Source organism: Chiloscyllium plagiosum, unplaced genomic scaffold (assembly GCF_037043375.1).
Source record: "Chiloscyllium plagiosum isolate Xiang-an unplaced genomic scaffold, Cpla_swu_hap1 HiC_scaffold_48, whole genome shotgun sequence".
In the NCBI taxonomy this organism is placed as follows: domain Eukaryota; kingdom Metazoa; phylum Chordata; class Chondrichthyes; order Orectolobiformes; family Hemiscylliidae; genus Chiloscyllium; species Chiloscyllium plagiosum.
Window position 1 is genome coordinate 1,665,829 of NW_028270186.1, and position 16,339 is coordinate 1,682,167.

The following is a 16,339-nucleotide window of genomic DNA, read 5'->3' on the forward strand; positions in this document are numbered from 1 at the left end:
GTGGCCATCACTTTCAATGTGGACTTTAGATTAGATTACATTACAGCGTGGAAACAGGCCCTTCGGCCCAACAAGTCCACACCGACCCGCCGAAGCGCAACCCACCCATACCCCTACATTTACCCCTTACTACAGGCAATTTAGCATGGCCAATTCACCTGACCTGCACATCTTTTGGACTGTGGGAGGAAACCGGAGCACCCGGAGGAAACCCACGCAGACACGGGGAGAACGTGCAAACTCCACACAGTCAGTCGCCTGAGGCAGGAATTGAACCCGGGTCTCTGGCGCTGTGAGGCAGCAGTGCTAACCACTGTGCCACCGTGCCGCCCTTAATGTGAAGCTTCATCGATCTATTCTGAAAGCTTCAAGTTCTCTTTGAAAACACATGAACCATAAGATAGACAGTCACAACAGTTGTAAAGAAGTTGTACAGATAGATTGAAGTGACTTCCTGAGGTGGCCAAAGGTACATGAGCCAGGCTGTTCAGGATCAGGAATGTCAGGAAGCACTCCTTCAAATAACGGAGTGGAAATCCGGAACGCCACCCAGAAAGCTGTTGAGGCTGGAGGTCAGCAGTCGAGCTTAAAACTGAGCATGATTGATCACCACTGGGAAATTCACAATGGGCTCCAAAAACAAGATGCTAGATAGAACGCAAACAGAGGTCTGCAGTGATCTCACTGAATGAGGGAGTAGTGTCGAGGGGCTGAAGGGCCTGCTCCGATTCTGATGTCACTTATCTGAGGTTGTCTTCATGGCACTGAAGTGATGGGCAAGAAACGTCAAGCTCACCATGAAGGAGCCAGATGGAAAGAGTGTTCCCGGGAAAGATGAGGAGCTTTGTAATGTGGTGACCTGTGTAATCCCTTGTTCACTGTGCTCTCCTTCCAGAAGATAAGGAACCAGCCTGTGCCAACTCCTGGTGCCATCCAAGCTCTCCACCCTATTATCTACAGCTGCACCGTGGTCCTCTTGATATGCCTCTTCATTGCCATCATTACCTACATCCTGAAGCACAAGTAAGTTACTAACTGCACTTCGTGTGCCAATGGTTTAAATGGGTTACTTGCAACGTACAACACAGAAACTGGCCATTCAGCCCATCTGCTTCATGCTGCTGTTAAACTCCAACTATCCAATTTGCTTCACCTCAGCCAATCAGAATGCTGTCTGAATTCTGGCCCGGTCCCCAGTTGGTGGAAGGGGCTGCCACTCACCTGTTTCCTGGTGCCCTCAGAATGGCTTTCCCTTGGGAAGTTATGGGAAGCGTTCACTACAGCAGGAGGCTCGCTAATATGGGATTGAGGAGAGCTTCACCGTGTAGGTGTGTCTTATCAGTCTCTGAGAAGACTCACTTGGCTCTGGGCTTGAGGCATCTACCCCATTCCCACCCTCTGTCCCCTCCGTCCCCTCCAAACTCTCCATACTGGATCAAGGTTCAGCCCAGGTTTTGCTCAAATGGTCACCTTTTCCAATGTAGACCGAGGCCATGGTTGTATCACTGGATTCATCACCCTGAGGAGCAGGATAACACTTCAGGAACAGAGAATCAGGATCCCCCAGGTTTCTTTCAGACTTGCTGGGCCCAATGGTCTCTTGCCACACTGCAGGGAATCTGGCTTCACTCTCCATGAAACCATCATTGATTGGTTTAGGGAGGGGAAACTTGCTCTCTTTACCCAGTCACGTGACTCTGGACTTGGAGAGAGACCTGGGCTGCCTCTGAACTGCCCTCAGTAATGGCCAAGCAAGGCACTCAGTTCCTGGGGGCAGTTTGGATGGGGCAGCCAATCCTGGCTTTGCCAGCAGCACCCATGATGCATAAAGGAAAGAAGGATAGAAATTCCCATTGGGAACGCCATCGTGTTCAGGCTGACACTCCTGTCATGTTCAACGACATTGTCCATTCATTCAGTGTGTCTGGGTTAACCTGCCTCAGCAACATGGGAGCTTGGGCAGGTCCACATGACCCCCAGTGGGGGAGATGACCAATGCTGATCTGCCGTTACCTCAATGCCAGAGAGGAGGTGGGGTGGCATTAGGTCGAACCGCTCTGACCCTGCAGCTGTGTGCGCAATTTAATCCCATCATCTTTTTCCAGCACAATCCGGGTCTCCAGGAAGAATTGGCACATGCTCCTGAACCTGTGGTTTCACATCTCGATGACGTGTGCTGTGTTCACCGGTGGGATCAATCGGACTGAGTATGGACTGATCTGCCAAGTGGTGAGTGCTGATTAGAGCTGCACTGAACGGTGGGTGTGAGGTACAGACTCTGGCCTACAGACACATGTCCCATTCTGCCATTGCTGCTAGGAATTTCCGTGCTCACTGTTCCCACTGAGCTGGGAAGAGAGTGACTGTTCCATGATGTGTCACGATGTATCCGAAATCCCAAAAAGAGTGCCTGGGGGAGGGGTGGGGTGGGGGTGTCCCATTTGCATGCCTGACTGATATTGAGGACTAAAACAGTTCACCCCAGTGTCTCTCACATGAACAGAACTTCACTTTAACAAAAGGCAAGAAGGCAGGATTTCTTCTGATATTACTGTGCAACATCAACCCTCCCCCTTTAACACACACACACAGACACACACACACACTCGCACACTTACACACACATTCACACTCACTCTCACCCTCACCTTCCCCCCTCCCTGCACCACCTCCCTCTCAATGAAGACAGATAACAGACAGATGGACTGACCCATATACCGTGAGTGGAAATGTAGACAGGGTAAAGAGGATTCTAAAGTCAGGAATTGTGTGAAAAGCTCAGCAGTACTGGCCACACCTCATAGAGTCATAGTGTCCTACAGCACGGAGACAGGCCCTTCCGTCTAAACTGGTCCATGTCGTCCGAAATGTTCATCAATGCTACTTGGTTTGATGTCTTTCTCCCACACAGGGAGGAGGGTGGGGAGAGACAGAGAGGAGAGGGGGGGAGGAGATGGATGCTTTCGGTTTACAGCCTCTGGACATTTTGTCCCTCAGTACAGCTCCACCAATCAGAAGGCTGTTGCCAGGTAACATTTCCTTCACTCTCTCAGTGCCATTCAGTGTGTCCGTCACTGCTTCCAATAGCAACATGGTCTGGACAGCCAAACAGGTATGATTTCAAATGACAAAACTCCCTTGCCATTGCAGTTATCCAGCAGTCCACTGTTCATTTCAGATTATCATACCAACAGGGAAAAACATGTGGTCTTACACAGTTGGAGCCTGCCAGGTACAAATCCGAACAAAGTAATTGTAGCAGACAACAAGTCCACTCAAAATGATAATTTCACAACTGTCATCCTGTCACTTAAAGACAACCCTGAGTAAGAGAACATCACACAACCTTTCACTTGAACTTTCTGAGACTGCTTATCGTTGACCTGCCCTGAGCAACACACAGAGATCCATAGTATATTCAGGACATTCAAAGACAGTGAAAGTTGCTGTAACTCTCCCATGTCAGGTAGTTTCCCTGCCTGCCTATTACTGTCAATTACCTGAAGGGTTATATTTGATTCAATCCACCCCCCCCCATCCGGCAGCCACTCTGTCGCTGCCGTGGCCTGACCTTGAGCCTGTAAAAACCAGCTCCTTGACCTCCCTCCCAGCCTCAGCCCTGTTCAGTTCCTCAGCAGCATGCTCTGACAGTCTGTTCCTTCCTCATTCAGTGCAGATTCCTATGTGCGACCTTCAATTCGGTAACTCATTCCGAAATCTTACAGGCAATTAAATAATACCTCAACAACTTTATCGTATGGAGCTCCCCAAATAAACACCCTCAAGTCAGCAAGTGAAAGCCAGCAACCCAGTTGAGTTATTGCCTGAGAACAGGTGGGATTTAGCTCCGATTCCAACCAACTGTGTCTGTCTCTGGCTACAATCCTTGTAAATTGTGGTTCTTCGGAGGGCTGCTGCTGGCGAATCCCCAAGTTGGATTCTTACAGGATTTTATGTCAAGTTTACAATGCGATATTATAAATGACATTTCTGAAGTCACAAAGTCTGGAGCTTGCTTCCTTCTCTGGAGTAGTGTGACGATGGTGTCGGGATAAAAAGTTTTATTATCCTGGTTTAGTTTTGAAGAGTGGTTGGAAGGTAGATGGACTGAACTGGCGACTGAAGTAAACAACGTGTGGGGACTTAGAGTATTTTATTTTAAAAGTTGGAACAATGGATACACTCTCAGTGTGGCCAGTTCTCTCAGACCTGGCTTTCTAGTTATTTTTAGCTTTAGCTTGGGGTCTCATATGAAATGGAAGCTTCAGTGAATGATTCTGAGCTGCTCCACTCTCTGAATTTACTCCTGATGTTGTTTCCGTCTGGATTGGAGAACTCCATGTGAGAATCTGTGTCTGAATTTTCCTTTTTCTGAAGGGGTTTTGTTTATGGGATGTTACTACATTGGAACACTTAATTAGTCATCGGTACTGTCTATTATATAATACGGTTAAGCTTTTAATATTTCAGTTTTTCTAAATTCCTCTTTCTTATGTTTTTGTACTTTAACTATTGTGTTTCAATAAATTGCATTTCACTTAACGTTGAGTAGTTTGACCTGTGGCATCATATTTGGAATACGGCACTTCACATCGACCTTGACAATGAGGAAATATTAGTGTCTAGGCTACCCTTCTGAAATATCCACAGGGGTTCTGGACTCATCCATAACACTAGATTCTCTGTTCCTTTGTTACATTCAGTGTTGGCTGTCTGTCGATGACAAACCCCATCCTTACCCTCAGGCCATTGATTCAGCAAGACAGCTTGTTAGCACACAGGATGCTAAAACACACTGTTTCTGTAACCTCGACTCCTTTTCCCTGAGGCCGGTTAATTGGCAGCTTGGATTTTAATTCCTTTCTAACAGTCTGTCCTTGCCCTTTCCATTTTGGGAATGAGTTTATTTCAGAAGGAGGAATTGCTGTTTCTTTCAGTCCCTGAACATTTCTGTCAGTGGGGCTGCTGCCTGAGGTGAATCCACTGTGACTCCTGGGACAATGGAACTGAGAGTAACACTGGCCAGCTGACTGGGTTGGATTGAGCTGAAGTGAAGAATTGGGGGGGGAGTCCGGAGCGACTTTCCAAAACGGTTTTGGGAGTGACCTGGAGAATGCAGTGCAGATTTCTCACTGATGATCAGGGCCGAGATGAGGGAATGGAGCTTATACCATGAGTCAGTGGGCAGCGCTGTCTCTGATCAGTCAGCATCAAGCCCCATTTCTGGAACACACAATCCAGGCAGACACTGTCACTGCACTGTCACCCTGGCTCTGTTTCAGGTGAGATGCTCAATCTAAACCCATCCCCTCTCAGATGGAAGCATGCTCTGGAATGATTACAAGGAGGTGGATCAGGCAAACGTTATCCTGGTCTCCATTTCAAACAGAATTCGGTTCCAGACCAGAGAGGTTTTGCTGAAGTTGCACAGGAGTACCTGGAAGATTGCGTGCAGTTTGAGTCTCTCTGCAGACAGAGAATAGATCTTCCATTGGGAGATTACGGGGAAGTTCACCAGGCTGAAAGCAGACCTGGCAAGGCTCTCAGACAAAGGGTAAAGGCTTCACCTAGGTCTGGATTCACTCGAGTTTAGAAAGATGAGAGGGAATCTGATTGAAATGCATACAGTTTGAGCAGGGCTGGACAGATTCAGAATGTGAGCTGGTGTGTGTGTGGAAGGTGCAGTCGGGATAGGACTGGAATAGTCTATCTCAACACTCACCTCTTTGGCTGGAACGGGCTGGCAGACGTGTCCTGGTTGTGAAATCTGTAAATCCCAGTCTGCTTTTGTTTATCCCATCAGTGTCGTTGGGCTGAGTGGCCTACTCCTCTAGTTGGTATTTAAACCTTAATAAATACCTCAGCCCACTCCATGCGGGATAGGGTGCTAGTGTTCCTTCCAGCCACCTTCAGCTGACAGACACCTAATTGACTGTGTCTTCACAGATCGGGATAGTCCTCCATTACTCATCTTTGTCGACCCTGCTGTGGATTGGAGTGGCAATGAGAGTCATCTACAAGGAAGTGACACACAAACCACCCCGGCAACAAGAGCTTGAAGTCCCTTCACCCAGCCAGAGACCAATGCTCAGGTACAGCACAGCTCACACCCCTCCCCTGCCTGCCTGCCTGCCTGCCTGTAGTTTCCACATTCTGGCCAGTTCTTGGCTTCACTGGTTTGCTGGAAATCCTACTGTTGGTCTGAAGTGTGACCCGGACCATGAATATGTCTCTTTCTCTCGGCAGGTTTTATCTCATCGCGGGAGGCATTCCTTTAATAATCTGTGGGATCACAGCGGCAGTGAATCTGCACAATTACAGTGGCTACAGCCCATAGTGAGTATCTGTACACCTGACCCTGCTGCCTGTTCACTCAGCTCGAATCATTCCTGTCTTTTACCCTTCCATCCATCAAATCCCCAGCCCGTTTATGACACGCTGATCTTGTTGCTTGTCACAAGGTCAATAATGAATGAACACAATTCTAGTTGGATCTGTTCCAAATATAAGAGGTCATTGTTTTACATATTTCACAACCAGGACGCGTCTGCCAGCACGTTCCAGCCAATGTTGTGATAGACTATTCCAGTCCTATCCCGACTGCACCTTCCACACGCACACCAGCTCACATCCAAAACTGCCCACACCCTCACTCACGCCAAGGGTGTCACTCACCCTGACCAAAATGGCTCCTGCTCCATCAGACCCTCGATTGGAGAATTCTAACATTGCCTTCCGATCCTTCCGAGGCTTCATCCTTCTGGAATTTCCAGCCCCTGGATTGCTTCTCGGCCTTTTGGCTCGGAATATGTGTAGTTCCTGAGGACCAGAGGAAGGGATTCTGTTTGAGTGCTGCAGGTTTGACGCGGCGGACGTGTGCTGGCGGGGGAAAAACCGCAGGGATCGTGTTGCGAGTCGTCAGAGCTGCTGGAGACCATTGCTGGATCGTGATTGGACGTTGGAGGATCGTTTGGTTGTGCTGACCTGCTTTTGGTGGATCTTTATGCTGGCTTCGGCCTAACGCCAATTCAGGTACCAGCCAACCTCTGAGCTATGGCCTCAGCAGCCGCTCGCAGCCTTGGCCAGGGCATTCGCAACACAGTCAGGGTGACTGTGAAGAAGGTGGGGGATCACACACCGGTCGATGGGACGGTGTTTGTGAAGAAGATTTTGCTGGAGTGCTGTGGGTTTGAAGCAGCGGACGTGTACTGCCTGCAGGATTTCCCTGGGGCAGGCTATTTCGATGTGACCTTCAGGAGTGTGAAGAATTGCGAGCAGCTCCTGAAGGTCTTCAAGGAGAAGGAAGGGGAGCCTCTGTTCTCCATCTTGTCGGCGGTCCCGTTGTGTGTGCTTCCTGCACAGAGGAGTCGGGTTGTAACAATCCAGATGTACAACCCTCACGTCCCAGCAGCAGATGTCCTGACCTTCCTGAGGAGATACGTCCAGGTCGAGGGAGAGAGTACCGATGTGGTCGATCCTTTCGGGATCTGGACCAGCAAACGACAGGTCAGGGTAACCCTGAGGGTCGATGCCAGTGGGAACATCCTCCACCCACCCTCCAGCTTTGCCATCGGAGGAAGCAGAGGTTACCTGACATACGCAGGGCAGCTGAAAGTGTGCTGAACCTGTGGGAGGTCAGGCCACATGGCGGCGGATTGCAAGGTGACCGTCTGCCGAAACTGCAAGCAGGAAGGCCACCCGACCAAGGAATGTAAGGAGGCCAAGAACTGTAATCTGTGCGGAGAGGCGGGCCACATGTACAAGGCCTGCCCAAGACGCGGGGCCGCCACCTACGCACAGATGGCCGGAGGTGGCAACACGAGTCGTGGACCGCCCAAGACCAGCAAGGTACCACAAAACAGCACGGGAACGGTGTCTGGAGGCACCCAGAAGGAAGGGCAGGCTGTAGCGGAGCAGACGCAGACAGCGGGGAGGTGCAGCAGCCGATCCAAGCTCCTGCAAGACAGACGGAGGAAATGGAAGAGAAGGGACCAAAGGAGGCAGAGGATTGGATTACCGTGAAAAGCAGGAAGAGGAAACCTCCCAAAGCCACCCAGCGAGGGGGGAAGCGACACCTACACGGCGAGGATACAGGCAGCTCTTCCGACGGTGAGGACGGGTGTAAGGAGGGTCATCTCCAGAGGAAGAGACAGAGCGCCGTGGGGAAAAAGGAGGGCAGCACCACCCAAGCAGGAAAAGACGATCCCTCTGAGGGGACGAGTAAAGCCATCCCCCCACCTGGTGAGAACCAAGAGGTACCCACCGGCCCACAGCTCCAGGTAACTGGGAGCAGCGGTCCTGTGACAGCCCCGCTGTCAGATGGAGAACTGGACCATGCGGACCCTGGACCCGACCCGAAGACACCAGAGCGGGGAAATGGCTCCAGCGTGGAGCCGGACAGCTACCTCAGCCCTGGGAGGGTCCAGCAGTTTGCCGTCACCATGGGGATGCACACAGCTACCCCAGAGGGGCAGACCAGCAGCAAATGGACACTGTTAACCTTGCAAACTGTTAAAATGGGGATAAGAGTTGCCAGCATCAATGTGCGTAGCATCAAATCGGCTACACGATGTGTTTCTACGATGGCCTTCCTGGCCAACGTTAAAGCCAACGTCCTGTTTCTGCAAGAGTGTGGGATACCGCACCTCAGCAGCTACAGGAGATGGTCGAGCTTATGGGTCCATGGGCCGTCAGTTTGGTCGGGGGGCAACGATAGCCGCGCCTCCGGCCTGGGTATCCTGTTGAGAGGAGGCAACTTCACCATCTCCGAGGTTAAGGAGGTGGTGGGCGGGCGCCTCCTCGTCGCCGACATCATGTAGAGGAATGCTCCCCTGAGACTGATTAATGTGTACGCCCCAGTGGGTAAGAGTGAACGGTTGGCCGTCCTGCAGCAGCTCCCACTGTTGCTGGCTACGTCCAAGCCAATCATTCTGGCTGGAGACTTCAACTGTATCATTGATGCAGATGGATGATCCGGCGGGGGGGACGGTAAACTGGACACCACGTCCAGAGCCCTGATGGACACGGTAAAAGATGCCAAGCTGCACGACGTCTTCAGCACCCCTGCAGACGGAGCGCAGCATAGATACACCTGGTCACGGGCAGACGGGTCTATCCGCTCAAGGATAGATTACCTGTTTGTGTCCCGAACGCTCTCGGTCAGATCCACCGATGTCAAGCCGGTGTTCTTCTCCGACCACTGCCTCCTGCTGGCCGACAGGACGAGCAGCGGGCTGGTAAGGGAACGTGGAAGCTGAACACAAAGCTGTTGACCCCGGGAAACATTGAGGAGCTCAAGAGGGACTACGCAGGTTGGAGAACCGTGAAGCCCCTCTTTGTGGACTGGTGGGAAACAGTAAAAGGGAACATCAAGAGGTTCTTCATCCTCAAGGTGTTCAGGAGGCGAGAGAGAGGCGGGGAAAACTGTCCCAGCTCCAGGAAAGTATGCAGAACCTGCTCCTGCTGCAGACGTTGGGGGTGGATATCACGGAGGACCTCCAGGGCGGGAAGGGCCAAGGCCTCGCTCTTTGCCTCGGAGGCCTCCAAGAGAATCTTCCGGTCCAGGGTCCGCTCGGTGGAGCAGGACGAGACGTGCTCACGTTTCTTCTTCCAGAAGATGCACAAAGAGAGCTCTGTGCTCAGCAGCCTGAAGGAAGAAGATGGCTCGCTAACGTCATCTCAGGCTGACGTCATGAGGATCAGCAAATCCTTCTATGCCAGTCTGTATGACTCGAAGCCAACCGACAGCGCGGCCTCCCAGTCGTTCCTGTCCTCTATCATGGAGGTCTTAGATGACAGAACACGGGAGAGGCTGGACCAGCTGCTATCTCTGGACGAGCTGACCAAGGCCCTCGAGTCCTTCGAAAAGAATAAAACTCCCGGAAGCGACGGCTTACCGGTCGAGCTCTATTCCGCTCTGTGGGACTTGATTGGCCAGGACCTGCTGGAGGTGTATGTCAGTATGCTTCGGGCAGGTACCATGAGTGAATCCATGAGGAAAGGCATCATCACCCTCATCTACAAGTGGAAGAGGGAGAGGGAGGAACTCAAAAATTGGAGACCAATCTCACTGTTGAATGCGGATTACAAACTTCTGTCAAAGGTCATCGCCAACCGGGTCAGGTCTGCTCTGGGGTCGGTGATTCACCCTGACCAAACCTGTGCTGTACCGGGCAGGAAGATCGCTGAGAGTCTCGCACTCCTCAGGGATACGATCGCCTACGTGCAGGACAGAGGGGTGGACACCTGCCTGATCAGCCTGGACCAGGAGAAAGTCTTTGACAGGATATCACACAGGTATATGAGAGGTGTTCTCTCCAAAATGGGCTTTGGGGAGGGAATCTGCAATTGGATCAGACTGCTCTACACCAACATTGTCAGTGCAGTCTCAATCAATGGGTGGGAATCAGATAGCTTCCCAGTCAGATCTGGAGTCAGGCAGGGCTGCCCTCTCTCTCTCCTGCCTTGTTTGTGTGCTCCATCAGGAAGGATGCGAGCCTGAGAGGGGTGACTATTCCTGGCAGCAGGGGCCTGCAGGTTAAGGCCTCCCTGTACATGGATGACGTCGCTATTTTCTGCTCGGATCCGCTGTCCGTGCGCAGACTCATGTGCATATGTGACCAGTTCGAACGGGCCTCGGGGGCCAAGGTAAACCGAGGCAAGAGCGAGGCCATGCTCTTCGGGAACTGGACCAATCCTCAATCCCCTTCACCGTCAGGACCGACCACCTGAAGGTGCTGGGTATTTGGTTCGGGGGGTCTGGGGCGTGCGCCAAGTCTTGGGAGGAGCGTATCAGCAAAGTGAGGCAGAATCTGGGCAGATGTACGCTACGGTCGCTCTCCATCGTGTGAAGAAACCTGGTCATCAGGTGAGAGGCACTGTCATTGCTATTATATGTGGCACAGGTCTGGCCTATTCCCAGAACCTGTGCCGCTGCAGTCACCCGGGCCATCTTCCAATTTATTTGGAGGTCAAAGATGGACCGTGTCCGAAGGGACTCGCTGTACAAAGATCTGGGCAATGGGGGAAAAAACACACCCAATGCCACCCTCACCCTGATGGCCACCTTTGTGTGTGGCTGCATCAAGCTGTGCGTGGATCCCCGGTACGCAAACACCAAGTGTCACTACGTACTGAGGTTCTACCTGTCCTCGGTGTTGCGAAGGATGGGCCTGGCCTCGCTGCCGTGGAACGCTCCGAGTAGTTGGACCGTTCCGTATCACCTGTCCTTCGTGGAGAAATTTATGATGAAAAACACCTTTGACCACAAGACCATCAGGAAGTGGTCAGCACGTAGTGTCCTTGAGACCCTTCGGGAAAAAGAGAGGGCGGATCCTATCGAGCGGTTCCCTGAGCAGACTGTCAAAGCCATTTGGCAGAATGCCTCATCGCCAGAACTTTCCAACAAGCACCAAGACATGGTTTGGCTGGTGGTGAGAAGGGCTCTGCCTGTGAGATCATTTATGCATGCCCGGACTCTCTGCCGCATCGCACACTGCCCTCGAAGCGGCTGCGGGGGGGACGAGACTGTCACACACCTCCTTCTGGAATGTGCCTATGCAGAGGAAGTCTGGAGAGGAATGCAGTGGTGTTTGTCGAGGTTCGTCCTGAGCAGCGCCGTGACGCGGGACTCCGTGCTCAACGGCCTGCTCCCCGGTACGCACACCGAGACGAACATCAACTGTGCCTGGAGGATCATCAACTCGGTGAAGGACGCTCTCTGGGTGGTCCGAAACCTGCTGATCTTCCAGCTGAAGGAGTTGACCCCGACTGAGTGCTGCAGACTGGCACATTCCAAGGTCCAGGACTACGTGTTGAGGGACGCGCTGAAGCTTGGGGCAGCTGCCGCCAAGGCGCGGTGGGGAAAGACCACCGTGTAACATCTGCCTGCCTAATGAAGAACAGGGGGCCCACGCAGTCATTTGGGCTCCGCTGACGCCTCAGCTAAATATATGGATATATGATTGATAAACTTACAGACCTGTACATACAAATGATAAATTCTGATCTCTGTATGTAAATGTTTACATATGTATGGCATTACCAACTGTACAGACCATCACATTATTTTATGAATAAAGTATATTTTTGAAATTAAAAAACCATTCCAGCTTCTGGATCCTCTGGGATCACTGCACTCTCCAAATTGTGGCTGCATGAACCTTCCTGATGGAGTCACTCCATGTATTGCTAATCATCGCTCCAATTGCCAAAGCTCTAAGGCTCTCACTTTCTCAGGGTACACCTGAAATCTTTGTCTCAACATTTAGTTACTGAGCCTCATGTCTTCTTGTGTATTGCAATGCCAAATTTTGTCTGATCACACTTCCGTGAAAAGCCTTGGGACATTTTCAGAGTTGCTATGGAAATGGAAGTTGTTGTTGTAGGCAGGCTGGGATTTGACACTAAGGAACTAAGGCCAAACTTTGTCAAACATCATTTGAGGACTCCGGTGGAGAACCCGTTCTGGCTACGGTGCTTTCAGAGAGATGTGAAAGTCTCTGAGAAGGGACCAAGCAGATTTACCAGAATGCTATCACCAATGAGGGTGAATTAAACAGAGAAACAGGCAACACTTTCTTTTTCATGGAGAAAGTCATTGACAGAGTTAGACATTCGTGACCAGGGAGAAACTGCAGGGTAACAAAATGACAGTCATTTCTGAAAAGCGACCAACTGGGGGTAAAGATGAGAAATGTGACCTGACATGGTCTGGGATTCTGGGCCTGAGTGTGTGCAGTCGGTGCTGGGGCCTGTCAGTTTTACGATTGAAGTCAGTGACCTTGCTGTCAGGAGTAAAGACAGAGCCGTTACACTCCTAGACCACACGGAGAGGGTCAGCAAGTCAGTCTCAGCGGATGGATGATCATGTGGGAAATGGGAAGTTGTTTGCGTTAGGTAGGTTAACCTTCTAGATGGGGAATGCTGTGCTGGGTTTAGATTTCCTTTCAGGAAGCAGTGAGATAGATCAGATCCTTTCCAAAGGGGTTTACTGGACTGATCCCTGGAACGAATGAGCTGCCTGATGAGGAGAGGTTCACTAGACTGGGTTTGTTTCCACTGGCCCACACAAGAGTGACAGGCTGACCTGACTGAAGTCTAGGAGACCCTGATTAGGAGCTCCCAACAAGGGGCACATGGAAAACAGGTTGCCTCATGGGGTTGAGTCCAGGATTAGGAGACAGTGTTTTAATATGAGGGACCTCCGTTTCAGGACAGAGATGAGGAGACTGTTTTTTCCCTCAGAGGGTTGTGTGAGTTTGGAACTTTCTGCCTCAGAAAGTGGTGGAGCTGAGGTCATTGAATCTTTTCCAGACAGAGCTGGATAGACTTGTGTTGGACAGAGGGATCAAAGGTGGTCAGTGAGAGATGGGAATGTGGGATCCCAAACACAGACAGATCAGGAGTGAGCTGACTGAACAGAGGGGCCGAATGGCCTCCTGGTTTGCTGGCTAGTTGGTGGTTGAAGATGAATTGAGTGAGGAGTTGGATGAAGAGAGGAAAAGGGAGAGGGGAACTAACTGGAGAGCTAAGTAGATTGTCCATGGACCAGGAGGGTGTGGGGACACTGTCAGACTGTGCGGTGCAGGTGCTGGTGCTGGGCGGGTGTGGGACCCACATGGATGGGAGCAATGTCAGTGTGGAGCCACAAAGTGACTGTTGTGTTTCTTGTCTCTCTGCTCCTCCCCTGAAAAGCTGCTGGTTGGCCTGGAAGCCGAGCCTGGGAGCGTTCTACGTACCAGTGGGATTCACTGTACTGGTCAGCTGGATCTACTTCCTGTGTGCTGCCCTGCATCTCCGCTGTTACCCACAGGGCAAGGCCAAAGGTCAAAGGGCACCAGAGGGAGAGCAGCAGCTTGCGGCCAACGGCATCCAGCTGACAGACTCGGGATCGGGATCGGGATTGGGATCGGGTCTTTCTGATGGTCCCTCGCTGACCAATGAGAATGAGGATACCCTGGAGGGCCATCTCTGGGCCCTGATCACCACCCAGTTCCTCTTCATCGGCCTTTGGACATTCGGAGCTCTGTCTGTCTCTCAGGGCCAGTCTTTGCGGATTGTGTTCAGTTGTTTGTACGGGGTGACAGCAGTCAGCCTGGGTCTCCTGGTGCTGATCCATCACTGCCTCAAGCAGCAGAATGTCTGCAGGCCATGGCTGCCCTGTCTAGGGCCAGGACCCACAGTGAACAGCAGCTTGTCCGCCCCTCCTGTCGGCCTTACCCAGAGCCTGGGGCCTCAGCTCTGCCTGCCAGCCTGGAAGCCAGACAGCCCGCACTCCAACAAGTCCTCCTCGCTGGGCAGTAACTTCTCCGGGGCGGGCCAGGGCAAACTGAGCAACCTGCAGGCAGCCCTGAACCAGTCGGACTCCCCCAACCCCAACGGCCTGACACCGTGCGACGTGGAGGAGCTGCCACAGTGCAGCAGTCAGTGGGCCCGGGCCAAGGCACCTCGCCAGTGTAAACAGCACCACATCAGGAGGCCGAAGGGGGCAGTGTCAGACGTGGGCTCCAGTGAGCATGGCAGCCAGCTGGAGAGTTGTGCCAGCAGTCGCACCAGCCAGTGGAGTCACCTCGGCACGGGGAGAGGGGTAGCTGAACCAGATGCCAGCGTGAGCCCCTCAGAGGGGAGCGACACTGGCAGCCAGCCCCAATGCCAAAGCGCGGCAATACAGTGCAGCGTCAGTGGGGAGGACCTGAAACAGCCGGCCACCTTGGACAACCAAGTCAAGCGAAGGTGCTACCCACTGAACATGGCCAGCCAGAATGGCACACTCAAGGGAAGCAAGTATGATGTCACGCTGTTGGGCGTTGAGGGAAACCCAACCATAAATGCCAGCATGTGGAAGAGTGAGACAACAGTGTAGCTCATTGCCGACACTGGCGAGATGCTTCCAAACAGGGACTTCACCAAAGCCACCACCCCCACCCACTGTCTGCTCCAGAGCTCAAAGAGAAACACACCAACTTGAGCTGGTCTCGTAGCAAGCTCTTTCCTGAATGGGTCCCTGGGAACCTCTCGCTGCCATGATCTCTCACTATCATTTCACACTTGGACCGCCAAAGGCGGGAATTTTCCGAGCGTCCAGCTGGTTGGCTGCTCAAGAAAGGTCGGAGGTCAGGCCGAAACCCCACCAAGGCAGAACCGCAACCATACAGGAAAGACTCTCCCTCTGCACTGACCTCGATCACAGACTGTGGAAGGGAAAAGAAACCTGTGTGGAAGGAAAGGGAATGGGGAGAAAGTGAAAGGAATGCTCTGTGTCTGTGTGTGAGAGACTCTGTTAGCTTTGATTGTGTGCAGATCGGGAACAAGCTGCTGATGCACTTGATGAAGAAATTCTGTGCTTTACTGCACCGTACCTTACCACGGTTTACCGTGCTGTGCCTTAACTTAACTTGCCTTACCGTGGTGACTTATAGCACCCCGGTGCGTTACCGTGCTGTATCCCACCCTGGTGTGTTACCGTGCTGTGTCCCACCCCGGTGTGTTACCGTGCTGTGTCCCACCCGGTGCGTTACCGTGCTGTGTCCCACCCCGGTGCGTTACCGTGCTGTGTCCCACCCCGGTGTGTTACCGTGCTGTGTCCCACCCCGGTGTGTTACCGTGCTGTGTCCCACCCCGGTGCGTTACCGTGCTGTGTCCCACCCCGGTGCGTTACCGTGCTGTGTCCCACCCCGGTGCGTTACCGTGCTGTGTCCCACCCCGGTGCGTTACCGTGCTGTGTCCCACCCCGGTGCGTTACCGTGCTGTGTCCCACCCCGGTGCGTTACCGTGCTGTGTCCCACCCCGGTGCGTTACCGTGCTGTGTCCGACCCCGGTGCGTTACCGTGCTGTGTCCGACCCCGGTGCGTTACCGTGCTGTGTCCGACCCCGGTGCGTTACCGTGCTGTGTCCCACCCCGGTGCGTTACCGTGCTGTGTCCCACCCCGGTGCGTTACCGTGCTGTGTCCCACCCCGGTGCGTTACCGTGCTGTGTCCCACCCCGGTGCGTTACCGTGCTGTGTCCCACCCCGGTGCGTTACCGTGCTGTGTCCGACCCCGGTGCGTTACCGTGCTGTGTCCCACCCCGGTGCGTTACCGTGCTGTGTCCCACCCCGGTGCGTTACCGTGCTGTGTCCCACCCCGGTGCGTTACCGTGCTGTGTCCCACCCCGGTGCGTTACCGTGCTGTGTCCCACCCCGGTGCGTTACCGTGCTGTGTCCCACCCCGGTGCGTTACCGTGCTGTGTCCCACCCCGGTGCGTTACCGTGCTGTGTCCCACCCCGGTGCGTTACCGTGCTGTGTCCCACCCCGGTGCGTTACCGTGCTGTGTCCCACCCCGGTGCGTTACCGTGCTGCG

General features: G+C 52.9%; 1 protein-coding gene across 2 annotated transcripts in view; it reads left to right on the plus strand.

Annotated features, from left to right (window-relative positions):
* Positions 1–15,654, plus strand: part of adgra2 (adhesion G protein-coupled receptor A2) — a 158,432-nt gene extending 142,778 nt beyond the window's left edge. Inside the window, exons 15-19 of one of the 2 annotated variants that reach the window (XM_087984193.1) lie at positions 896–1,023; positions 2,106–2,229; positions 5,947–6,092; positions 6,247–6,336; positions 13,696–15,654. In XM_087984193.1, the coding sequence (XP_087840319.1) occupies positions 896–1,023; positions 2,106–2,229; positions 5,947–6,092; positions 6,247–6,336; positions 13,696–14,863 (1,656 nt within the window). In that variant the 3' untranslated portion in view covers positions 14,864–15,654. The remainder of the gene's footprint in view (positions 1–895; positions 1,024–2,105; positions 2,230–5,946; positions 6,093–6,246; positions 6,337–13,695) is intronic. The other variant, XM_087984194.1, reaches the window with a different exon arrangement.
* Positions 15,655–16,339: the final 685 nt, after the last annotated feature.